At 38.8% G+C, this 26436-nt stretch overlaps 1 protein-coding gene across 5 annotated transcripts in view; it reads left to right on the top strand.

Moving 5' to 3' along the window:
• The window catches only part of KIAA0319L (KIAA0319 like), a 128141-nt gene that overhangs the window by 63055 nt on the left and 38650 nt on the right, over positions 1-26436 (top strand). For all 5 annotated transcript variants that reach the window (XM_050797777.1, XM_050797769.1, XM_050797787.1 and 2 more), the window contains 2 exons: positions 22021-22267; positions 25996-26097. In XM_050797777.1, coding sequence (XP_050653734.1) covers positions 22021-22267; positions 25996-26097 — 349 coding nt within the window. The remainder of the gene's footprint in view (positions 1-22020; positions 22268-25995; positions 26098-26436) is intronic.

Genomic DNA, 26436 nt, shown 5'->3' with positions numbered 1-26436 from the left:
AATAGTTTCTAAATAAAACTTTGCACACAATGGTGAGATGATACTTATTTTATGAAAAAAATGAAAGCAGTCTGTCTAATGAGGGGAAAATGGACATTGTGCAACCGTTATAAATATGCTTTTGGGTGCATGAATGGCTCTTTTGTTACTCCTTTCTCCTTTCCACTCCACCCACATGGAATACTTGTTCTTCTGTGGGCGCCATACTTTTAGAAAGCAGCTTTTTTGAAGTATAATTGTCATATCATAAACTGTACATGCTTAAAGTATACAATTTGGTTAGTTTATTTATATCTGTCTCTATAAAACCATCACTATAAAAAGATAATGAATATATGTATCAACTCCAACATTTCTTCTGCCCCTTAGTAATCTGTCCTTCTCACCCCCTCCTGTAGGAAATTGATCTGCTTTTAGTCATTATAGATTGTCTGTAATTTTTATATAAATTGAATCATATATTACACACATATTTCTTTTTTTTTTTTTTTTTGAGACGGAGTCTTGCTCTGTCGCCCGGGCTGGAGTGCAGTGGCCGGATCTCAGCTCACTGCAAGCTCCGCCTCCCAGGTTTACGCCATTCTCCTGCCTCAGCCTCCCGAGTAGCTGGGACTACAGGCGCCCGCCACCTCGCCCGGCTAGTTTTTTGTATTTTTTAGTAGAGACGGGGTTTCACCGTGTTAGCCAGGCTGGTCTCGATCTCCTGACCTCGTGATCCGCCCGTCTCGGCCTCCCAAAGTGCTGGGATTACAGGCTTGAGCCACCGCGCCCGGCCCACATATTTCTTTTTAACAACTTTATTGAGGTATAATTTATGTAAGAAAACATTCCTTTTAAGCATATAATTCAGTGGTTTTAGTAAATACTTAGAGTTGTAAATCATTATTACAATCCAGTTTGATAACATTTCTTTTTTTTTCCCTTTTTCCTGCAGTACAGTTGGATAACATTTCTGTCACCCCCTAAACTTCCCTTGTCCCCGTTTATCCAAAAGTTCCTGTGTGCCATCCCTATTCCCACCCCCAGTCCTAGGCATCCATTGATCTGCTGTCTCTATAAATTTGCATTTTCTAGACTTTGCATTAATATGGAATCATGGAATATGTAGTCTTTTGTGTTTAGCTGCTTTTACTTAGCATAATGTTTTTATGTCCATTCATGTCATAACATATGCTAGTAGCTGCTTTTTTTATTTTTATTTTTGAGACACAGTCTCACTCTGTTGCTCAGGCTGGAGTGCAGTGGCGCTATTTCTGCTGTCCACAACCTCGACCTCCAGGGTTCAAGTGATTCTTGTGCCTCAGCCTACCAAGTAGCTGGGACTACAGGCATGCGCCACCATGCCCAGCTAATTTTTGTATTTTTTTAAGTAGAGACGGGTTTTCACCATGTTGGCCAGGCTGGTCTCAAACTCCTGACCTCAGGTGATCTGTCCACCTCGGCCTCCCAAAGTGGTGGGATTACAGACATGAGCCACTGCACCCAGCCTGTAGTAGCTGGCTTTTAAACATTCCTAAGTTGTATTCTATTGTATAGATATAATTTGTTTATCCATTTACCTGTTAATGGATATTGGATTGCTTCCAGATTTTGGTTATTACAGATTAAGACGCTAGGAACATTTGTGTACAAGTCTTTGTATAGCATATACTTTAATTTCTCCTGGGTAAATATGTGGGAGTGGAACAGCTGGGTTACATTGTATGTTTTATTTTATTTTTTATTTTTTTGAGACAGAGTCTTGCTGTGTCACCTAGGCTGGAGTGCGCTGTCACCATCTTGGCTCACTGCAACTTCTGCTTCCTGATTTAAGAGATTCTTTTACCTCAGTCTCCCAAGTAGCTGGGATTACAGGCACCTGCCACCATCCCCAGCTAATTTTTGTATTTTTAGTAGAGACAGGGTTTCACCATGTTGGCCAGGCTGGTCTCAAACCCCTGACCTCAGTGATCTACCCATTTTGGCCTCCCAAAGTGTTGGGATTACGGGCGTGAGTCACTGCACCCTGCCTATATTGTATGGGTATATTTAACTTTTTATCAAACTGCCCAAGTGTTTTTCAAAGTGATTGTACCATTTTACGTTTCTGTGAGTAATGTATCAAATTTCCAGTTGCTCCACATTCTTGCCAGCACTTGGTATGGCAAATCTTTTTAATTTTATACATTGTAATAGGTGTTTAATTGAGTCTCATTGTGGTTTTGGTTTGCATTTTCCTAATGACTAATGATGTTGAATATTTTTTGTGTGCTTATTTGCCATTCATTTTTTTTGGTAAAGTGTTAATATTTTTCCCCATTTTAAAAAAGTGGCAAAAATTATCTGGGTGTGGTGGTGCACACTTGTAGTCCCAGTTATTCAGGAGGCTGAGGCAGGAGAATTGCTTGAGCCTGGGAGGTTGAAGCTGCAGTAAGCTTTGATCATGCCACTACACTCTAGCCTGGGTGACAGAGTGAGACCCTATCTGAAAAAAAAAAAAAAAAAAAAAAAAAAAAAACTGTGTTGTTTTCTTACATATATATTTTCTGCATACAAGCTCTTTCTCAGATATGTGATTTGCAAATATTCTCTCCCAGTCTGTAACTTATTTTTTCATTCTCTTAGCAGTGTCTTTCAAAGAGCAGATCTTAATTTTGATGAAGTCTAATATTTCTTTTATGGATTGTGTTTTTGGTGTCGTAGCTGAGAAAGATTTTCTTCTAAGTTTTCTTCTGAAAGATTCATAATTTTATTTATTTTTTAATTTTTGAGGCGGAGTCTCACCTGGGCTGGAGTGCAGTGACATGATCTTGGCTCACTGCAACCTCCCTCTCCCAGGTTCAAGCGATTCTTCTGCCTTAGCCTTCCAAGTAGCTGAGACTACAGGTGTGCACCACCATGCCTGGATAATTTGTGTATTTTTAGTAGAGATGGGGTTTCACCATGTTGGTCAGGCTGGTCTCAAACTCCTGACCTCAGGTGATCCGCCTGCCTCAGCCTCTCAAAGTGCTGGGATTACAGGCATGAGCCACTGTGCCCAGCTATAAAAGTTTAATAATTTTAGGTTTTACATTTAGGTCTAGGGTTATTTCTTACGTTGTGAGAGCTATGGATAGATTTTTTTTTTTTTTTTTGGGCATATGAATATCCAGTTGTTTTAGGACATTTTTTCCATCCTTTCTACACTGAATTGCCATTTTACCTTTGTTGAAAATCAATTAAGCATATGTTTATAGGTCTACTTCTCTATACGATTTGGTCTCATTTATCTGTTTGCCTATATTGACATGAGTTCCACACTGTCTTGATAACTATAGCTTTCTTTTTTGAGACAGGGTCTCATTGTGGTTGCTCAGTTGGAGTGCAGTGGTACAGTCTTGGCCCACTGCAGCCTTGACCTTCCGTGCTCAGGTGAATCTCCCACTTCAGCCTCCCAAGTAGCTACGACTATAGGCATGTACCACTATGCCTGCTAGTTTCTTTGTTTTTGTTTTTGTTTTTCCCTTTATTATTTTAGTGGAGATGGGGTTTCACCATGTTGCCCAGGCTGGTCTCGAACTCCTGGACTCAAGCAATCCACCTACCTCAGCCTCCCAAGCTGCTGGGATTATAGGAGTGAGCCACCACGCCTGGCCTAACTCTAGCTTTGTAATATATGTTTATTTTATTTTTTATTTTTATTTTTATTTATTTATTTTCAGATGGAGTCTTGCACTGTTGCCCTGCTGGACTGCAATGGCGCAATCTTGGCTCACTGCAACCTCCGCCTCCCAGGTTCAAGCGATTCTCTTGCCTCCGCCTCCCGAGTAGCTGAGATTATAGGCGCCCACCACCACGCCCAGCTAATTTTTTGTATTTTTTAGTAGAGACGGAGTTTCATTATGTTGGCCAGGCTGATCTTGAACTTCTGACCTCATGATCCATCCACCTCGGCCTCCCGTGCTGGGATTATAGGTGTGAGCCATTGAGCCCAGCTGTAATATATGTTTAAATCAGATGATGTTTAAAAACTTTGTTCTTGATCAAAATTGCCCATTTTAGGTTTTTTGCATGTCCATATAAATTTTAGAATTATCTTGTCAGTTTCTTTTTAAAAAGGCTTCTGGAGGCCGGGCGCGGTGGCTCACGCCTGTAATCCCAGCACTTTGGGAGGCCAAGGCGGGTGGATCATGAGGTCAGGAGATCGAGACCATCCTGGCTAACACGGTGAAACCCCTTCTCTACTAAATATACAAAAAAATTAGCCGGGCGTGGTAACAGGCACCTGTAGTTCCAGCTACTCAGGAGGCTGAGGCAGGAGAATGGCGTGAACCCAGGAGGCGGAGCTTCCAGTGAGCCGAGATCCGGCCACTGCACTCCAGCCTGGGCACAGAGCAAGACTCCGCCTCAAAAAAAAAAAAAAAAAAGTCTTCTGGAATTTTCACTGGGATTGTATTGGGAGTGTAGATCAATTTGGAGAAACTCATCAGCCTAATAATAATGTTGCATTTTCAGACCCATGAGCACAGTGTATCTCTCCATTTAATTAAATAATCTATCCTTTTTCTCAGTGATGTGATGTAGTTTTGGTGTACAGATCTTTTTGTTTGTTTGTTTGAGATAGGGTCTCACTTTGTCACCCAGGCTGGAGTGCAGTGGTGTGATCTTGGCTCTCTGCAGCCTTGACCTCCTGGGCTCAAGTGATCCTCCTGCCTCAGCCCCCCAACTAGCTGGGACTACAAGTGTGTGCTGCCACATCTGGCTGATTTTTTGTAGAGTTATTTCTTCACCATGTTGCCCAGGCTGGTCTCCAGCTCCTGAGTTTAAGCGATCCACCTGCCTCAGCCTCCCAAAGTGCTAGGATTACAGATAAATCTGATGAAAGATGTGCAAGAAAAATATGTATACCAGCTGGGCATTGGTGTACGGATCTTGCACTCTTTTGTCAGGTTTATCTGTAATTCTAAAAAAAATCTAAAAATGTGCAAGATCTGTACACTGACTCCCAGCTAGTGTACGGATCTTGCACGTCTTTATTTTTATTTTTTTGCACCTCCTCCTCCAACAGAGATCTTACACGTCTTTTGTCAGATTTATCCATATTTCATTAAAAAGTTTTTAGTGGGTACATAGTAGGTGTATGTATTTGTGTATTTCTTATATTTGATGCTGTTATACTTGATGTTTTCAAAGAACTCAGTGATTGTTGCTGGTATATAGAAATACAATTACTTTTTGTATATTGGTCTTGTATCTTGTAATCTTGCTAAACTTACTTATTCATTCTGTTAGCATCTTTTTATAAATTCCATAGGATTTTCTCTCTATATAATCATATTGTCTATAAATAAAGACAGCTTTACTTCTTCTCCAACCTGGATGCCTCTTATTTCTTTTTCTTGCCTTATTGCCCTGGCTAGAACTTCCACTACAATGTTTTTTATGTATTTTTTCTTTTTGTAGAGATGGGCTCTTGCTTTGTTGTCCAGGCTGTGTGGAACTCCTGGCTTCAAGCAATCTTCCTGCCTTAGCCTCTCAAAGTGCTGGGATTACAGGTGTAAGCTGCCATGCTGGGCCTCCAATGCAATGTTGAATTGAAGTGGTGAAAGTCTACATGTTAGCTCTAGGTTTCAAGTCTGTAAGTCAGCTATAAGTCTGATGTTAGCTGTAGGTTTTTTGAAGATACCTTTCATCAAGTGTAGGGAATTTCTTTCTATTCCTAGTTTGATGTGAGTTTTTATCAGGAATAGTTGATGGATTTTATCAAATGCTTTTTCTGCATCTATTGAGATTTTTTTTGTTGTTTTTAGTATGTTAATATGGTGAATAATATGATTGATTTCAAATGTTAAACCAACCTTACATTCCTGGAGTAAACCCCGCTTTGTCATGATATTATTTATTTATTTATTATTTTTTGAGATGAAGTGTCACTCTGTCACCCAGGCTGGAATGCAGTGACTTGATCTTGGCTCACTGCAACCTCCACCTCCAGGGTTCAAGCGATTCTCCTGCCTCAGTCTCCTGAGTAGCTGAGACTGCAGGCGCGTGCCACCACGCCTGGCTAATTTTTATATTTTTAGTAGAGACGGGGTTTCAGCATATTGGTCAGGCTGGTCTTGAACTCCTGACCTCGTGATCCACCCACCTTGGCTTCCCAAAGTGCTGGGATTACAGACGTGAGCCACCACGTCCGGCCTGATCATGATATTATTATTTTGATATATTTTTATATTTGATTTATCAAATTTTTGTCATGAAGTTTTACATCTGTTTATTGACTGGCCTCATAGAATGAGTTGAGAAATTTTTCCTTTTCTTCAGTTTTCTGGAGGTTTTGTGCAATTGGTATTATTTATTCCTTAAATGTTAAATATAATTCTCCAGTGAACCATCTGTACTTAGAATTTTCTTTGTGAAAAGTTTTAAACTAGAAATTCCAAGCCTGTAATCCCAGCACTTTGGGAGGCCGAGACGGGTGGATCACGAGGTCAGGAGATCAAGACCATCCTGGCTAACACGGTGAAACCCCTTCTCTACTAAAAAGTACAAAGAAAACCAGCTGGGCGAGGTGGCGGGCGCCTGTAGTCCCAGCTACTCGGGAGGCTGAGGCAGGAGAATGGCGTGAACCCAGGAGGCGGAGCTTCCAGTGAGCTGAGATCCGGCCACTGCACTCCAGCCTGGACGACAGAGCGAGACTCCATCTCAAAAAAAAAAAAAAAAAAAAAAAAAAAATTCAATTTATGTGATAGATACATTGTTATGTAGGCTGTCTCTTTCTTCTTGAGTGAGCTTTGGCAGATTGTGTCTTTCAAGAAATTTGTGCATTTCATCCCATTAGTCAAATTTATTCGCATGAAGTTCATTATAGTCTCTTACTGTCCTTTTAACATCTATAGAACCTTTAGTTATATCGTCTGTCTCGTTCCTGATACTGGTAATTTGTGTCTTCTTGTCTCTTGCTCTGGCTCTTGCTCTCTCATTTCTCCTGATTAGATTGGTTAGTGTTTCTCAAAGAACCATGTTTGGTTTTATTCATTTTTCTCTATTGTTTTTCTGTTTTCTATTTTACTGATTTCTGTGCTAATCCTTTTTTTTTTTTTTTAATATTACATTTAATATTTTCCCTGTTTAAACAAATCTAAGTTGACAGGTTCATTTTTTTGCTTTCAGTGCTTTAAAGATATCATGTCAATGTCTTCTAGCTTGCATTGTTTCAGGTGATATATCTGCTCTAGTTTTTATCTTGTTTCACATATATGATATTTCTTTCTTCTCTGACTGCTTACATAATTTTCTCCTTACCAGTTTTAAGTGATTTGATTATGTTATTCTATGGCGTAATTTTATGTTTCATGTGGTTGGGGCTTGTTGAACTTTAATCTGGATTAGAATGTGGGTTTATAGTTTTCTTCAAATTTGGGAAATTATTGATGATTATTCAAATATTTTTCCGTCCCTCTCCCTTTGGGACCTCTAATTAATTTTTTTTTTGTTGTTGTTAAAAAAAAAAAAAAGAGAGAGAGTCTTGCTCTGTTCCCGAGGCTGGAGTGCAGTGGCACAATCTCCATTCACTGCAACCTCTGCCTGTTGGGTTCAAGTGATTCTCGTGCCTCAGCCTCCTCATTAGCTAGGACTACAGGCATGCACTACCACACCTGGCTACTTTTTGTATTTTTAGTAGAGATGGGGTTTCACCATGTTGGCCAGGTTGGTCTCAAACTCCTGGCTGCAAATGATCCATCTACCTTGGTCTCCCAAAAATGCTGGGATTACAGGTGTGAGCCACCGTGCCCGGCTGATTTCTGCACTAAACTTTATTATTGTATTTCTTTGGCTTAATTTGGATTTCATTTGCCTTTTTTAGTTTCTTAGAATGTAATTTTATTTTATTTTTCTTAGAATGTAATTTGAAGTCATTAGTTTGAGACTTCTCTCTTTTCTAATGTAGACATTTTTAGTGCTATAAATTTTCCTCTAAGTATTGCCTTTAGCTATATCACACAAATTTTGATATTTTGTGTTACAGTTTTATTCAGTTCAAAATACTGTTTAATTTCCATTTTGACTACTCCTTTGACTCTTGGGTTATTTAGAAGTGTGTTATGTGGTTTCCAAATATTTGGGAGAATTTTCTACATATTGTTATATTATTCATTGGTAATTTAATCCCATTGTAGCCAGAGAACATTGTATGACTTGAATCCTTTTGAATTTATTGGCACCTGTTTTATGGCTCATAATATGGTCTATCCTGGTAAATGTCCCATGTGCAGTTGAATATGTATTCTGTTGTTGGGTGAATATAAATGTCAGTTAGGTCAAATTTGTTAATGTTGTTCAATCTTCAACATTTCTTACTTATTTTCTGTCTCCTTCCATCAGTTATTTAGAGAGTGGTGATGAAATATCATAATTATAGATATATCTGTTTCTCCTCATTGTTTGATCAGCTTTTGCTTGACGTATTTTGAAGTTTATTATTAGATGTGTAAATGTTTAGGATTGTTATTCCTCTTGATGAATTGACTCCTTCGTCATTATGATACAATTCCCTTTATCTTTGGTAACATTGTTTTCTCTGAAATCTATTTTGTCTGATATTAATATAGCTACTTCAGCTACTTTTGATTAGTGTTAACATATCTTCTTCCATCCTTTAACTTTTAACCTATCTGTGTCTTTACATTTAAAGTAAACTTCTAATAGGCTGCATATAGATGGATTGCTTTTTATCCAGTCTGACAATCTCTGCTGATTAATTGGAGTTAGACCACTTACATTTAATGTGATTATTATTATTGTCATTATTTTGAGACAGAGTCTCACTCTGTCACCCAGGCTGGAGTGCAGTAGCACAATCATGGCTCACTGTATCCTTGACCTCCTGGACTCAAGCTATCCTCCCACCTCAGCCTCTTGAGTAGCTGGGACTGCAGGAGTGTACCAGTATGCCCTGCTAATTTTAAAATTTTTTATAAAGACAAGGTTTCACAACGTTGCCCAGGCTGGTCTCAAACTCCTGGGCTCAATCAATCTTCCCATCTCAGCTTCCCAAAGTGCTGGGATTACAGGTATCAGCTACCATGCCTGGCGTAAGGGCCATCATTCTGCCTAGCACAACTAATAAGCCAACAAAGAAGGTAAAATTGAATGTGAAAAATACTCAATTAATTCAGACAAGATCAGGTATGTTTAGGGTGGTGTGGCCATAGACTGAAAAACAATTAATTCAAAGGAAGGCATAAACTTAAGGAAAATGGACAAAGAACATATTGGACAAATAGCAAATACTAAGTTGGTAGATTTGAACCCAGTCACATCAATAATCACATTAGGCTGGGCTCAGTGTCTTACACCTATAATCCCAGCACTTTAGGAGGCGAAGGTGGGAAGATCACTTGAGCACAGGAGTTTGAGACCAGTCTGGGCAACATAGTGAGACTCCCATCTCTATAAAAAAATAAGCCAAATGTGGTGGTGATGGCATATGCGTGTGGTCTTATCTACTCAGGAGGCTGAGGCAGGAGGACCACTTGAGCCTGCAGTGAGCTGTAATTGTACCACTGCATCCAGCCTGGGCAACACAGCGAGACCCTGTCTCAAAAACAAAAAACAAACAAAAAAGAATAACGGCCCCTAAAGATGTCAGCATAATAATCTCAGGAACCTGTGAATCTGTTAAATAACATGGCAAAAAGGAATTAAGGTTTCAGATGGAATCAAGGCTGCTAATAAGGTGACCTCAAAATAGGAAGATTATCCTGCATTTTTCCTGTAGGCCCAGTGTAAACACAAAGCTCCTTAAAGTGGAAGAAGAAGATGTCACTATGGCAGAAAGACACAGGCACATGAAACTGCTTCCTCTGCGGATGGGGGAGGGGACCATGAGCCAAGGAAGGTGGCTGGCTTCTAAAAACTAAAAAATGCAAGGAAACAGGTTCTTCCCTAAATCATCCAGAAGGGAATATGGCCCTGTCAACCCCTCGATTTTAGCCCTGTGAGATCTGTGTTGGATTCCTATTCTACGGAAGTATAAGATAATACATTTGTGTTGTTTAAGCCACTAAGTTTGTGGTAATTCGTTACAACAGTGATAAAAATTTAATACAACTATAGTTCTTTGTTGTGTAGTTCTAGTGGTTACTGTTGAGTTTATAGTATACATCTTTAACCTATAAAGAACTACCTTAAATTATATTATTTCACCTTCATCTTTGAAAAATATTTTCCCTGTTTAAACAAATCTAAGTCGACAGGTTTATTTTTTTGCTTTCAGTACTTTAAAGATATCATGTCAATGTCTTCTAGCTTGCATTGTTTCAGGTGATATATCTGCTCTAGTTTTTATCTTTGTTCCACATATATGATGTTTCTTTTTTCTCTGGCTGCTTATATACTTTTCTCTTTACCACTGTTTTAAGCGATTTGATTATGTTATTCTATGGAGTAATTTTATGTTTCATGTGGTTGGGGCTTGTTGAACTTTAATCTGGATTAGAATGTGGGTTTATAGTTTTCTTCAAATTTGGGAAATTATTGATGATTATTCAAATATTTTTCTGTCCCTCTACCTTTGGGACCTCTAGTTACAAGCATATTTGGCTACTTGAATTTATTTCACAGTTTGCTGATGCCCCATTCATTTATTTTCAGCTTTTTTTGTCTCTGTTTCATTTTGAATAGTTTCTATTGAGATTATTTAAGGTTACTAATCTTTTCTTCTGCATTGTTTAATCTGCCATTAAATTCTTACAGTATTGCATTAGTCTGTTCTCACATTGCTATAAAGAACTATGTGAGACTGGGTAATTTATGAAGCAAAGAGGTTTAGTTGACTCACAGTTGTGCAGGCTGGACAGGAAGCATGGCTGGGAAGCCTCAGGAAACTTACAGTAATGGTGGAAGTCAAAGGGGAAGCAGGCACAGCCTTCACATGGTGGAGCAGGAAAGAGAGAGAGTCAAGTGGGAAGTGCTACACACTTATAAACCATCAGAGCTCATTAGAACTCACTATCATGAGAACAGGAAGGGGAAATCCACCCTCATGATCCAATCACCTCCCATTATGTTCCTCCCCCAACACTGGGAATTACAATTCAACATGAGATTTGGGTGGGACACAGAGCCAAAACATATCAAGTGTATTTTCTTTAATATCAAACATTGTAATACTTATCTTAAAAGTTTGATATGAAGTCTTTTTTATGTCTTATATCTCTACTTAATATATTCAACCTTTCCTATAACATCTTAAACATAGAAATATAATCATAATACTTATTTTAATATCCCTATCTACCAGTTCTGTCATCTCTATAATTTCTGGATCAGTTTTAATTGATTTACTTTTTTTTCTCATTATAGTATTTATTTTCCTGCTTCTTTGCATGTCTGGTTATTTCGGATTAAGTGCTAGACATTGTAAATTTTACCTACTGGGGTTTTGGATATTTTTGTATCACTATAAGTGTTCTTGAACTTTGTTCTGGGTGGTGGTTAAATTATTTGCAAACAGTGATACTTTTGAGCCTTGCTTTTAAGCTTTGTCATGTGAGTCCAGAGCTGCATTTAGTCTAGGGTTAATTTTTCTACCCTACTAAAGCAAGACTTTTATTAGTATTTTAACTGATGCCCTGTGAATTACAAAGTTTTCCAATCTAGCTTTTTGGAAGAGGTACTATTTCTTATCCATCTAAACTTGAGTACTTTTCTCTGTAATCGAGAGAACTACAGGGCAGCCTGGGCAACATGGCAAAACCTCATCTCTGCAAAAAGTACAAAAAGCTACTTGGGGGGCTTAGGTAGGAGGATTACTTCAGCCTGGGAGGTCGAGGCTGCAGTGAGCCAAGGTCATGTCACCGCACTCCAACCTGGGTGATAGAGCGAGACCCTGTCTTAGAAACAAACAAAAGCCAGGCATGGTGGCTCATGCCTGTTATCCCAGCACTTTGGGAGGCTGAGGCGGGAGGATCACTTAAGGTCAGGAGTTTGAGACCAACCTGGCCAACATGGTAAAACCCTTTTCTCTACTCAAAATACAAAAATTAGCTGGGCACAATGGCAGGAGCCTGTGATCTCAGCTACTTGCGAGGCTGAGGCAGAAGAATCACTTGAACCTGGGAGGCAGAGGTTACAGTTAGTGGAGATTGTACCACTGCACCCCAGCCTGGGTGACAGAGTAAGACTCCATCTCAAAAAAAACCCCAAACAGACAAAACAAAACAAAGAATACAGGTTAGTTTTTTCCCTGGCCCTGTGCGGTTTCTTCTTATATATCTGATTATCAGTACTCCCTTGAGTACTTAATGGGGTCTCCTTCAGATTTTCAGAGTTCTGTCTCTGTATAGCACTCTTCTTTCCCAGACTTCCAGCTCAGTTCTTCAACTCTAAAGACTACTGGTCTGTGCTTGGATTTCTTCTTCCTGTGCCATGGCCCAGAAACATTTTCTAGACAGTAAGCTGGGGCAGTCATAGGGTTCACCTTACTTGTTTTTCATTTCTTAGGGATCACTGTTTTTTATCACCTGATGTCTGGTGTCTTGAAAGCCATCGTTTAATATATTTTGTCTGGTTTCTAAATTTTTTTCAGAAGGATAAATCTTCTTGCTGTTACTTCATCTCGATTGGAACAGAAAGTCCACCATGTTTTTTTTGTTTTTGTTTTTGTTTCGTTTTTTTACCTTGTGGCATTCACCTACCTAACTACTACTTAGTCTTCAAGACTCTTCCCAGGCTTTACTTCTTTTTGAAAGCCTTCTCTAATATTTACTTCCCAAGTTTGGACCCAGATCCTCTCCTCAATATTTGCATAATACTCAACTCTATCATTAAATTTTCAGTCTCAGAACTTGATGCTCATTGTTCAAACTCGATACATGCAAATATGTCCTTGATCTTGTCCCCTTGCATCTTTAGCTACCATTCATTTGTCTCTCTTCCTTTTTATCTAGAAATATCAAAGGTATTCTACACTTGCTCTCTCTTCTTTATTCACTTACATCTAATCCTCAGCCCTGTGGTATTTGGTTTCCACTGAAGCTTGCCAGGGTCACCAGTGACCTCACAGTTGCTGATTGCAGTGTATTCTTTTCAGTCTTTATTTGATTGGCCCTGTCTGCATTATTTCATACTGGTTGCAATTGTCCCTTCTTTCTTGTGGGAACCACACATTCCTGGTCCTTTTCCTTCTTCCTGACAATTCCTTCTTGGTCAATTTTGTTGGTCATTTTATCATCTTACAGCCTTTGTATTCCTAAATGTTCTATTTTTGATTACTATTTCTTTTATTTACATGTTCTTCCTGTCATAGTTCATCCACTCCCATGGCTTTAGGAGCATGATTCCAAGTCTTAGTTTCTGTTTGAATTTCCCAGAGGTATTTTAGCTTCAGTTTGTCTAAAACATAACTTTCCTGTAATTTCCTTAAAGTTGCTCTTCTATAGTCTATTTCATTTTTGACACTACTGTAGTCAGTCTGTCACTCAGGCTAGAAACATGGGTGTCATCTCAGACTCTTCCCCAAACCCCAGATCTATTACAGCTCCACAAATATTAGATTCTTAATATTTTAAAATCCATCCCACAGGGGGAATTTCCAGTAATGGTGGCAGAGTGAAGTGGTCTCTGAAACCTTCCCACAGATAATATTAGAAAATCTGTAAAAAATGTATTAAAAGGAACTGGAAAGGTTCCAAAAGCAGATAGAAGCTAGAGGAGTGCTTACTTTTGAAAAATGGCAACTGGGAGTGATAAGAATCGTGAATTTGCAGCTTAAAAAAAATTTGCCTGAGGGCATTCAACAACTCCCACAGTAGAGGAAAGTGGCAGTGGAAAACTCCAGCCTTACTTTCTTATGGTGGCAGAAACAGAGTTCGTGATAGAAAAAGCTTCTGAAAATTTAGCAGGAGGGCTTGAAAGTAAGAAAACCACAGAAAAGGGTGAACCTCATAACCTGACTGTAAACTCTGCTAAAATCCCTGGATGTACCTCTAAACTACACCTGCATGGGCAGACTCCATGAGGCCTGGTGAATAAAAGGCAGAGATTAGGGAGGTAGAGTTTTGTCTTTGAAAGACAGAATCTACACAAGGTGAACTTCATGAGTTTGCTTCTTTTTTAAATTGAATGCATTCTCCAACCATGGGGAATCAGGTGGCAGATATGTGAAATTTTATGGACTTGAGGTATCAGTGGACATAATCTTAAGGCTGAAAATTAGGGAGGAATCCCCAGAAACAAAGAAAGTACAATGAGAACAGGCCCCAAATCTGAGTAAAATCTCTGGCCAAATTCTTGGTCAATCATCAGTTACACAGGCAGACCTGTAGTGGCCAGGCTGGGTGCGGTGCCTTATGCCTGTAATCCCAGCACTTTGGGAGGCTGAGCTAGGTGGATCCCTTGAGGCCAGGAGTTAGAGACCAGCCTGGCCAACATGGTGAAACCCCGTCTCAACTAAAAATATAAAAATTGGCTGGGTGTGGTGGTGCACGCCTGTAATTCCAGCCGCTAGGGAGACTGAGGCATGAGAATCACTCGAACCCAGGAGGCAGAGGTTGTAGTGAGCTGAGGTCACACCATTGTACTCTACCCTGGGCGACAGAGCAAGACTGTCTAAAAATAAAGTAACATAAAAGCTGTAAGAACTCCACAGAGATATCAGTTGTGGAACACTGTAAGGAGCAAAGTCTACAGTTTAGTTCAAAGAAGTTATTTGTCTACTAGGAAACCACCCCCCTGCCAATAATCCCAAGGAAAATATAGTAGAATCCAGAGCCACTACATGTATCAGAATGTCCAACATTAAACCAAAAATTACCAGACAAGCACAGGAACAGGAAAGGGTGATCTATACTCAGGGAAAAACGGCAGTCAATAGAAAGTGGCTCCAAGTTGACTCAGATGTTGGAGTTAGTAGTCAGGCTTCAAAGTAGCTATCATATGTATGTTCACATAATTAAAGGAAAATGTTTGTTTTGTTTTTGTTTTTTTGGGTCTCATTCTGTTGCCCAGGCTAGAGTGCAGTAGTACTGTCTTGGCTTACTGCAGCCTCAAACTCATGGGCTCAAGCGATCCTGCCACCCCAGCTTCCTATGTAGCTAGGCCTACAGGGGTGTGCCACCACTCCCAGCTAATTACTATATATATGTATATATATATATATATTTTTTTTAGAAATGGGGTCTTGCTATGTTGTACAGGCTGGTCTTGAACTTCTGGCCTTGAGCAATCCTCCCAACTCGGCCTCCCAGTGTGCTAGGATTACAGGTGTGTGCTACTGTATTGGGCCAGAAAATAGTTTCAGTGAGTAAACAGATGAGGAATTTCAAAAAAGAAATGTTAACAATGGGAAAATAGAAACAAGAGGGCTTACAAAACGGCAGCAAGAAGGGATCTGTAGTTTTCGTGTAAAAAACAAGTATAAAACTGGGCAAAATTGTTAAAACCAAATATTTTTAACATATCTAGAAATAAAATAGCAGAAACAAATTGAGAAAAATTTATTCTTTTTTTTTTTTTTTTTTGAGACAGGGTCTTACTCTGTCATCCAGGTTGGTGTGATCATGGCTTACTGCAGCCTTGACTTCCCAGGCACCAACCACCTGAGCCTCCCAAGTAGCTGGGAGTACAAGTGTATACCACCACACCCAGCTAACTTTTTCTATTTTTTGTAGACACAGGGTCTCACTATGTTGCCTAGGTTCTTGAAAAACTCCTGGGTTCAATCGATCCTCCTGCCTCGGCATGTCAAAGCGCTGGCTTGAGCCACCACACCCCAGCCTAAGAATTTATTCTTGAAAGGCTAGTAATACTTTGAGTAGGTACAGTGAGAGTCTGTGGTCTTCTTGGAGTGTTTCCCATCTGTCCTTACCTCTGTTACTCAGCTCTGGTGACAAGAATTGTAGTTTTACAAGTGTGTGGCTCAACATGAAAACTAGCATCTTAAGGAGCCAGAGTGCAGTGGCACATGCCTGTAATTTCAGCTACAAGGGAGGCTGCGGTGGGAGGACTGCTTGAGCTCAGGAGTTCCAACCAGCCTGGAACTCAACATAGTGAGACCCCATCTCAACTGAAAAGGAAAAGAAACAAAAAAGCAAAAAAAAAAAAAAAAAACACTAGCAAATTTTCTGCCAGAGGGCGTAGACTTAATGTGGGACAGGTGAAAACTCACAGCTTTGCCAACTAAAAGTGGCAAACTTGGTTGAGAATGAATGGAGAGAATCCACAGCTTTGCTAGCTGAAGGTTGCAGTGCCTGTTGGAGTAGCTGAAGGTTGCAGTGCCTGTTGGAGTAGGTGGTGGACCTGCCAGAAACTAAATGGGAAGATCTTGAAAATAACAGAGCCATAGAAGGGCTAAGATAAGCTCTCCGCATATCTTTGAGAAGTTACCTGCGTGTGCAGGAGGGACCCAAGGGAACCCAATAAAAAGTAAAAATTAAGGGGGACTTGAGAACTGGCTGTAACTTTGAATGCATTCCTCAGGCAGTACACAGATAGATTGACAGATGGCAAAACTTTATGGATTTGAGGTCTATGAACACCCCCTGCCCAGATCATTGTCTGACTACTAAACGATGCAGGCACAGGCCGCCCTAGAAAGCCAGGCTAAAATAAAAATAAGAAAACAAAAACTGAGCAGAGCATCAGTGGCAACATACTATGGGAGAATTAGATTCTGCAGTTTAAGTACAGGCAAGTTATTAAAAACAATCAACAGCCCATCAGATAAATAAAACAATCGATAGCTACTCCAGTAGATTATCTGAAACCTCTAGTTTTCAACCAGATATTATGAGACATGCAAGGAAAAATCAGGAAGGTGCGGCCCATGCTCAGTGGAAAAAAGTCATTAATAGAAATGATTTCTAAATAGACCTAGCTATGAGATTTGGCAGAGACTTCAAAGCAGCTGTTAAAAAATATGATTAAAAAATTAAATCGTGTTCAAAGGTTTAAAGGAAAATGAGATCACAGTTACTTAACAAATAGGGAAGTGGCTCTAACCACTTTTGGTCAACATTGTAGTAGAGGTCCTAGCCAATTATAATGCAAGAAGAAGAAATGAAAGAAATAGAGATTGGAAGTGAAGAAGCAAAACTGCCTTTGTTCACAGATGATTGGATTATTTCTAGAAAATTCTAAAGAATCTACATAAAAGCCACTGTTAAGTAAATTAGCAAGATTGTAGGATATAAGGTCAATATACAGAAATCACTTGTGTTTCTGTATTAGCAATGAATAATTGGGAATTGAAGTTTTATTATTTATTTATTTTAGAGATGGGGTCCCACTATGTTGCCTAGGCTGGCCTTGAACTTCTGGGTTCAAGCAGTCCTCCCTCAGCCTCTCAAATAGCTGGAACTCTAGGTGTGCGCCACCATACCTAGCTTGAAGTTTTAAAAAATGTGTAACACCCGAAGCCATGAAATACTTAGGCATAAACTTAACAAAATATGTGCAAAAACTATATACTGAAAACTACAAAACTCTGCTGAGAGAATTTGAGAAATAAGTAAATGAAGAGAAATAAGTAAATGAAGAAATTTGAGAAATAAGTAAATGATGTAATGGGTTGACTGATGTCCTCCCCTCGCCCCCTCAGCATGTGACCTTATTTGGGAATAGGGTCTTGGCTGATGTAATTAATTGAGAATCTCCAGGTGAAATCATCCTGTATTTAGGGTGGGCCCTTAATACAATGACTGGTGTCTTTATACAAGAGATAGGAAAGGGAGCTTTGGGTCCATCTACACGGACACGGAAGAAGGCCGCATGAAGAGTAGAGTTATGTTGCTATAAGCCAAGGAATGCTAAGAGCCTCTGGGAGCTAGAAGAGGCAAAGAAAGATTCTCCTCTAGGGCCTTCAGAGGCAGTATGGCCTGCCAACACCTTGGTTTCAGACTTCTGGCCTCCAGAACTGTGAGAGAATGAATTTCTATTGTTTTAAGCCACAAAGTTTACAGTAATTCATTATGGCGGCTCTAGGAAACAAATATAACCATGTTATACAGATTGGGATCTAGAAAGATCAAAATGATTTTGAAAAAGAACAACAAAGTTGGAGGACTTAAACTATCTAGCTAGAAGACTTACTATATAGCCACAGTAATCAAGGCAGTGGTGCTGGTATAAAACTAGACTAAGTTAATGGAACATTATAGAGTCCAGAAATAGACCCACATATATATGGTCAATTGATGTGCCAGTGCAGTTCAGTGGGGAAGGGATAATCTTTTCAACAAATAGTGCTAGAACAGTTAGATAATGATATGTAAAAATGTGAACCTTGACCCTTACCTCTATAGGAAAATCAACTCAAAACAGATCATAGATCTAAATTTAAGACTAAAAGCTATAAAACTTATGGAAGAGGACACAGGAGAACGTTTTTGTGATCTTGGTTTGGCAAAGATTTCTTAGCCATGTCACTGAAAGCATGAACTATAAAAGAAACAAATGATAAATTGGAGCTTATCAAAATTACGAATTTTTGTTAATGAAAAACTAACACTAACAAAATGAAAAAGCAAGGTGCAGACTGAGAAAACATTTGCAAATTATGTGTCTGACAAAGGACTCATTTATAGAAATAAATGAGCTTTTGTAACTTGATCAGAAAACTAGTAACCCATTTTAAAAAGCAGGCAAAAGATTTGAACGTAGTTCACCAAAGAGGTTATACAGGTGTCTGATAAATACAGAAAAAGATGTTCAACATCACTAATCACTAGGAAAATGTAAATTACGACCACAGTGAGATGCCACTACATACCTCTAGAATGGCTAAAATTAAAAAGATTTCCACACCAAATTCTGTCAAGGTTGTATGATAATTGAAATACACTGGTGGTGGTACTAAACAAATTATAGTATATTTATAAAGCAGAAAACTACTTAGCAATGCTAAGGAATGAATTATTGATACATAAAACATTTTGCATATATAACATTTTGTGTATATTTTGTTATTCATACAAAATAATTTTGCTGAGTGAGATAAGCCAGACTACTCCCCTCAAAAAAAAAGGGTGGGTACTTTGTGATTCCATTTATAGAACCTTCTAGGAAATGCAAACTATGGAAACAGAAAGCAGGCTGGGTGCAGTGGCTCACGCCTATAATCCCAGCACTTAGGGAGGCCGAGGCGAGTGGATCACGAGGTCAGGAGATTGAGACCACCCTGGCCAACATGGTGAAACTCCGTCTCAACTAAAAATACAAAAAATTAGCTGGGCGTGGTGGCGGGCACCTGTAGTCCCAGCTACTCGGGAGGCTGAGGCAGGAGAATGGTGTGAACCTGGGAAGTGGAGCTTGCAGGGAGCTGAGATTGTGCCACTGCACTCCAGCCTGGGCAACAGAGCGAGACTCCATTTCAGAAACAAAAGAAACAGAAAGCAGAGAATGGTTGCTTAGGGCGGGGAGGACAAGGCATTACAAAGGAGCATGAGGAATCTTTGGAAGCTAATGCATATCCTGATGCATTAGCTTTAGCTTGATTGTACTGATGGTTTCAAATGTGTATACGTACATCAAAATTTATCAAATTGTACAGTTTATGTATGTTCAATTTATTATATGTCAGTTATACCTTAATAAAGCTTTAAAAAGGGGGGGGTGAAAATTTGGATAAACTTTACTTCTTTGCCTCTTCAAAGAAAAAATGGTCAATAAGCACATGAAAATATGTTCAATGTTATTAGTCATCAGGAAAGTCATCAGTGATATATTACTTTATAACCACTAGAATGACAAAAAATAAAAAGACCAGGACTACCAAGTGTTGGTGAAGTTGTAGAGCAACTGGAACTCTTGTATGTTGCTGGTAGAAATATAAAATGTACAGCCACTTTGGGTAATGGCTCATAGTTTCTTACAAAGTTCTTACAAAGTATATGTTCTTACAAACATATACTTATGTATAACCAGCAATTCTCCTAAGTATTTACCTAAGATAAATTAAAACACATGTTTACGGAAACATGTATACTTAAACATTCATAGCAGCTTTTATAACTAAGAACAGAAAACAACTTAAAATCCCATCAGTAGATAAATGTAAAACAAATTTTTGTGTGTTTCTATAATGGAAAACTACTCAGTAATAAAAAAGAATGTACTACTGATATGCACAATATCATGAATGAGTTTCAAAAACATGTTGAGTGAAAGCCAGAAACAAGTAGTATGTATATGCTTCCTTTTATGTGAAATACAAGAAAACCCAAACTAATCTCACTTTGACAACAAACAAATCAGTGATTGCCTGAGCCTAGAGATGGAGACAGGGATTTATTATAAAGGGGCATGAATGAATTTTGGGGACCGATAGAAATGTTCTCTCTCTTAATTGTGGTTACATGGGTATATATATTTGTCAAAACATTGACCTTATGTACTTGAAATGTGTGTAGTTTATTTTATGTGAGTTATATTTCAACCAATTTGATTTTTTTTTTTTTTTCTTTGAGACAGCCTCACTCTGTCACCTGGGCTGAGGTGCAGTGGCATGATATCTGCTCACTGCAGCCTCTGCCTCCTCTCAGGTTCAAGTGATTCTTGTGCCTCAGCCTCCCGAGTAGCTGGGACTACAGGCATGTACCACCATGCCCAGCTAAATTTTGTATTTTTAGTAGAGACGGGGTTTCATCATGTTGGTCAGGCTGATCTCAAACTCCTGACCTCAAATGTTCCACCCGCCATGGCCTCCCAAAGTGCTGGGATTACAGGTGTGAGACACCACACCAGGCTGAATATGATTTTTAAAAAATCCATACCACCACCCTTGTTTGGCCACTCATTATTTCTCATTTGGATGAAAGCAGTACTCTTCTAAGTGATATTCCCGCTATTGCCTTACTTCTTCAAACCCATATGCTAAGAAATGACTTGTAAGACAGAAACTTGACCTTGTTACTTCCTTGCATACACCCTTAAATTGCTTACCATTACTTAGTTTCTTAAAATAACATTTAATGCTTTTTTCCATCTGGTCCTTGCCTCTGTCTTTCCAGCTCATCTTCTATTACTTTTGCCTCTCACTTTGCTTATGGCTGTCACTTCCCAAGACAGACTATGTTAATTTCATGTCTTGTGCCTATACTCATTCTCTGTCCTCTGCCTTTTGTCTAATAAACAATTGTTTATCCTCTAAAACTCAGCTTAGGGCTCTTCTCCTTCAGGAAGCCTTTTTCTTTAATAATAATTAAAAAAAAAATCATTCTTTTCCATACCCTTTCTCCCTCAGAGATGGATTAAGTAATTTTAGCTTGTGTGTGTGTGTGGTTTTTTTTTTTTTTTTTTTGGCTCATCATAAACATTTATCGGTATATTTACTTTTTTTTTCTTTTTGAGACAAGGTCTCGTTCTGTCACCCAAGCTAGAGTATGGTGACATGATCACGGTTTACTGCAGCCTTGGCCTCCCAGGCTCAAGCGATTCTCCCACCTCATCCTCCCAAGTAGCTGGGATCACAGGCATGGCCACCATGCCCAGCTAATTTTTTATGTTTTGTAGAGACAGGGTCTTGCCATATTGCCAAGGCTGGTCTTGAACTCCTGGGTTCAAGTGGTTTCCTCTCTTGGCCTCCCAAAGTGTTGGGAGTACAGGCGTGAGCCCCCATGCCTAGCTGGTATATTTACTATTTTGACTTATTATGCTTTCAGTTCTCTCTCCCCTACTGTTGAGCACAATGATTAGTTTTATTTATATTTTGGATCCATAAGGGCTATTTCATAATAGGTACTCAATAAGTATTTGTAGAAAGATTGAATAGAAATGTTAACAGGGTAAAAGTATACATTGTTTTGCTTTTCCAGCACACTTAGAATGCAGAAAATTACTATTTTGTTTTAAACAAAACTCTTTGGCTAGGAAAAAAACTCAGAAGATTTATCTCAACATTTAACACCACTTTTATGTGGGTGGTAAGATTAATTTCTTTAATATTTTTGACATTTTTGCATTTTTCAAGAAAACATTTAATATACTATTGTTTCATGAGACATAACTTGAAAAAATTGTGTAACTTTTACCTACTCAAATTAATTTTTTTTATTTCTTTAGGTCCACAAGGCAATTACAATTTCCAGTCCCCTAACCACAGACCTGACTGCAGAGCTGTCTGGTGGGCCAAAGAACACATCAATGCATCCTGAAATATCAGAGGGTCTTGCTACTATGCCCAGCACTCAGCAAGTGAAAAGTTCTGAGAAAACCCAGATTGCTGTCCCCCAGCCAGTGGCTCCCTCCTACAGTTATGCTACCCCTACCCCCCAGGCCTCTTTCCAGAGCACCTCAGCACCATACCCAGGTAAGGACCTTTGCTCTTGGAGATAGAAGGGGAAAGTAGAACATTTGATCAAAGTATTCCCTTTTAGAGGAAAGAAGGGAGGCATAACTAGAATACTGTGTGTTAGAGAAAAAACAATTCTGTCAGTACCCCTGCAGTTATGGACTGGGGGCTCTAGAGCCTTTCCTCAGCAGGCATCCAGCTTATGGAAGTTTACGAGGCTAATTTTCACAGATCCAGATTCTACTCTGACTTAAAGGCACACGATTCAATTAAGTATAATGTTCAAGTGATCAATCAGAGCCTGCTGGGAAGAAAGATTTGCATCAGTGTACTTGCTTACCTTCTGAAAGTCTGGTTGTAGGTCTCTCATTTTTATGGCATCTTTATTTTTATTTTTATTTATTTTTAAAACTTAACTTTTGTGGGTATATAGTAGTTGTATACATATATGGGATACATGAGATGTTTTAATGCAGACATGCAATGTGTAATAATCACATCATGTAAAATGAAGTATCCATCCCTTCAAGCCTTTATCCTTTGTGTTACAAACAATCCAGTTATATTCTTTTAGTTATTTTAAAATGTGCAATTAAAATATTATTGACTATAGTCAGCCTGTTGTGCTATCAAATACTAGGTCTTATTTGTTCTTTCTAGCTTTTGTTTTGTACTCATTAACCACCACCCCCTTACCCCCACACTCTACCCTTCCCAGCCTCTGTAACCATCCATCTATCTAACCATTACTTTCTATCTCCATGAGTTAAGTTGTTTTGATTTTTAGATTCCACAAATAAGTGAGAACAAGCAGTGTTTGTCTGTGCCTGGCTTATTCGCTTAACATAATGACCTCTAGTTCCATCCATGTTGTTGTAAATGACAAGATTTCATTCTTTTTTATGGCTGAGTAGTACTCCATTGTATATAAGCACCACATTTTCTTTATTCATTCATCTGTTGATGGGCACTTAGGTTGCTTCCAAAGTTTGGCTGTTGTGAACAGTGCTGCAAACATGGGAGTGCAGATACCTCTTCAATACACTGATTTCCTTTCTTTTGGGTATAGACCCAGCAGTGGGATTACTGAATCATATGGTAGCTCTATTTTTATTTTTTTGAGGAACCTCCAAACTGTTCTCCGTAGTGGTTGTACTAATTTACATTCCCACCAATAGTGTACGACGGTTCCCTTTTCTCCACATCCTCACCAGCATTTGTTATTGCCGGTTTTTTGTATATAAGCCATTTTAACTGGGGTAAGATGATATCTCATTGTAGTTTTTATTTGCATTTCTCTGATGATCAGTGATGTTGAGAACCTTTTCATATGCCTGTTTGCCATTTGTATGTCTTCTTTTGAGAAATCTCTATTCAAATCTTTTGCCCATTTTTAAATTGGATTATTAAATTTTTTTTCCTGTGGAATTGTTTGAGCTCCTTCTATATTCTGGTTATTAATCCCTTGTCAAATGGGGAGTTTGCAGATATTTTCTCCCATTCTGTGGGTTGTCTCTTCACTTTGTTGATTGTTTCCTTTGCTGTGCAGAAGCTTTTTAACTTGATGTGATCCCGTTTGTCCATTTTCGCTTTGGTTGCGTGTCCTTGTGGGGTATTACTCAAGAAATTTTTTTTGCTCAGACCAGTGTCCTGGAGAAGCATCTTTATTTTTAAAGCCATTAATAAGAAGTAGATTTATACATAGTGTATAAATAAATCTGTGCTTCACAGGTGCTGTTCTAAGGTATTAGGAAGAATTGGTTAATCAAGAAGTTGGTCTTTATCTCCTGAAAAAGTCAAGAGGGTAAAATTAAAGTCAGTGAAAATGAATTTTTGCCAGTTTTTAATTTTCCAGTGTGTCCTCTGATAGTCATAGAACATGAAATTTTGGGGGTTCAATCCTGAGGCACCAAAGTAATTTTTGTATCCAGTCGAGATGCCTGTAATTTTTGGTGTAATTGTGAAGGGTTTGGGTTGGACTGTATTGAATAGCCATTTTTTGGTTCATTATACTTTCTCTGAGTATCATGTTTCTTTCTTTTCTTTTTTTTGAAAGTCACTTCAGAGAGTTCTTATTCCATCTCCTGGGGCATCCAAATGCTGAAGCTTCCATTAAGGATGGTTTCATTTCTCCCCAAGTGCAATGTTCCCGTGCAGAGGCAGATAAATCTCAAGTTTCATATTTGTCTAGGAAGCCCTTCTCGCCTCCCAGGCTTGAAATATGAGTGGACTAGCCTATTGTTTGCTTTAAGCTCTCCTAGTTTCGAAGTCTCATAGCAAATGAACATTTATGGTCAGAGAAATAAGATTTATATAATCAGTGGCTTTCAATGGTCTGCAAAGATTTTTGGTTGAGGGGAGGGAGTGATGCTACTGAAATCTGGTGGGTATTGGTCAGTGATACTGTTAAACACCTTACAGTGCTCAGGACGTTTCCCTCCATGATAAAGAATTACCTGGTCCAAAATATCAGGAGTGCTGAGCTTGAGAAACTGACATATTTGCAATAGCTGGTGAATAGTATAAAGACAGTATATAGCTCTTTGCTGACTTGAGTGTTCCAGAAATGCTAGCATACTTCAAGATTAGATCAGTTTGAACTGAAATGGTCTGTGAAGATTTCTTGGAGAGGAGACAGGCTTTAAGCAAGAAACAAAATGCTGTATTTAGAATAAAGCAAGGCAAACACCCCAATTGAAAGAAATAACTTTAGCAAAGTCCCTGAGAGTAGACCATGGCTTTGTGGAACACAAGAGAGAAAATCAATATAACTAGAGGCAAAATAGATAGGAAGGATAAGACAGTGAGATCAGATGATGGTTCTTTAATGGCAGGTTGGAAGTTTGGCCTTAAATATGATATAGGAGGAGGAGTCTTAAATAGAAGAGTAACACGGTGGGTGAGTATTTTGGAAAGACTAATGGTGTTGGTTGTTTTAGGAAGACAGAATAGATTGGAGTGGAGAGAGCTAGCAGAGGGAAGATAAAATAAGATTCTTGGAATAAGCAAGCCGGGCGTGGTGGTGCATGCCTGTAGTCCCAGCTACTTGGGAGGCTGAGGTGGGAAGATCACTTGAGTCCAGGAATTTGAGGCTGCAGTGAGCTATGATTACACCACTGCACTCTATCCTGAGCAACAGAGTGAGACCCTGACTCAAAAAGAAAAAAAAAAAAAAATTCTTGGAATAATCTAGTGTGAACAATGAATCTTATAGCAATTGGAATGGAAAGAAAGTAAGGCAGATTTGTGACCATTTGCCTTCCCTTCTAGAAACTTTATATATGTATCTTATTAGAAAGTTATTTGTTAGCATAAAGGTGATACTTGAAACAGAATTTGACTCTGTGGAATGTAGTACCTAAGGAGGGCTTAGGGACAGACTGTAGTAAAAATACAATGGAGGAAAAGAGAGAAGGAGAAAAAATAGAATAATATGGTATTATGATAACCAAGAGTTTTAAGATGGAGGCAGTTAGCAGTAGTAGAAGCCACTGAGATGTGAGATGAAGAATGAGGGTATTATGGTACAGCTATTAGATTTACTAAGAAGTAGTTTTGAAAGATCCTTTTCAATGGAAAAGGGGGGACAGAATCAAATTTCAAGCAATTAGAGAGTAGAAGAAAGGTTAGTAATTGATGGCAGTAGCTGAAAATTGATTGTGAAATGAGTTTGATCACAAAAGAAGAAGAGAAATAAGACAGTCTGGATCTATTTCTTATCTCTGGTATATTTACTTTGTTTCCAGTTATAAAGGAACTGGTGGTATCTGCTGGAGAGAGTGTCCAGATAACCCTGCCTAAGAATGAAGTTCAATTAAATGCATATGTTCTCCAAGAACCACTTAAAGGTAAACATCCCCTTACGTTTGGATAACTGTTTTTGTTTTTAAAAGAGATAGAGTCTTGCTGTGTTGTCCAGGCTGGTCTCAAACTCCTGAGCTCAGGAGATCCTCCCACCTTAGCCTTCCTAATAGCTGGAACTACAGGCATACACTGCCACTCCTGGCCCTTATCTTTTTCCCTCCTCTGACTTCCTGTCAGGAAAATATATATATTTTTTTAAGTTACAAATTTATATTAGCAGTCATCTTGAATAACTTCTTTCCAAGTTCTACATCTGCTATTTACTGGTTGTTTGGCCAAAATAAATGGATTAATCTGAGTCTCAGTTTCTTTCTCTTAAAATG

The sequence above is a fragment of the Macaca thibetana genome, chromosome 1, assembly GCF_024542745.1.
Source record: "Macaca thibetana thibetana isolate TM-01 chromosome 1, ASM2454274v1, whole genome shotgun sequence".
Lineage (NCBI taxonomy): Eukaryota > Metazoa > Chordata > Mammalia > Primates > Cercopithecidae > Macaca > Macaca thibetana.
The sequence above is the reverse complement of the archived record's forward strand: the minus strand, read 5'-3'. Positions and strand labels throughout refer to the sequence as shown.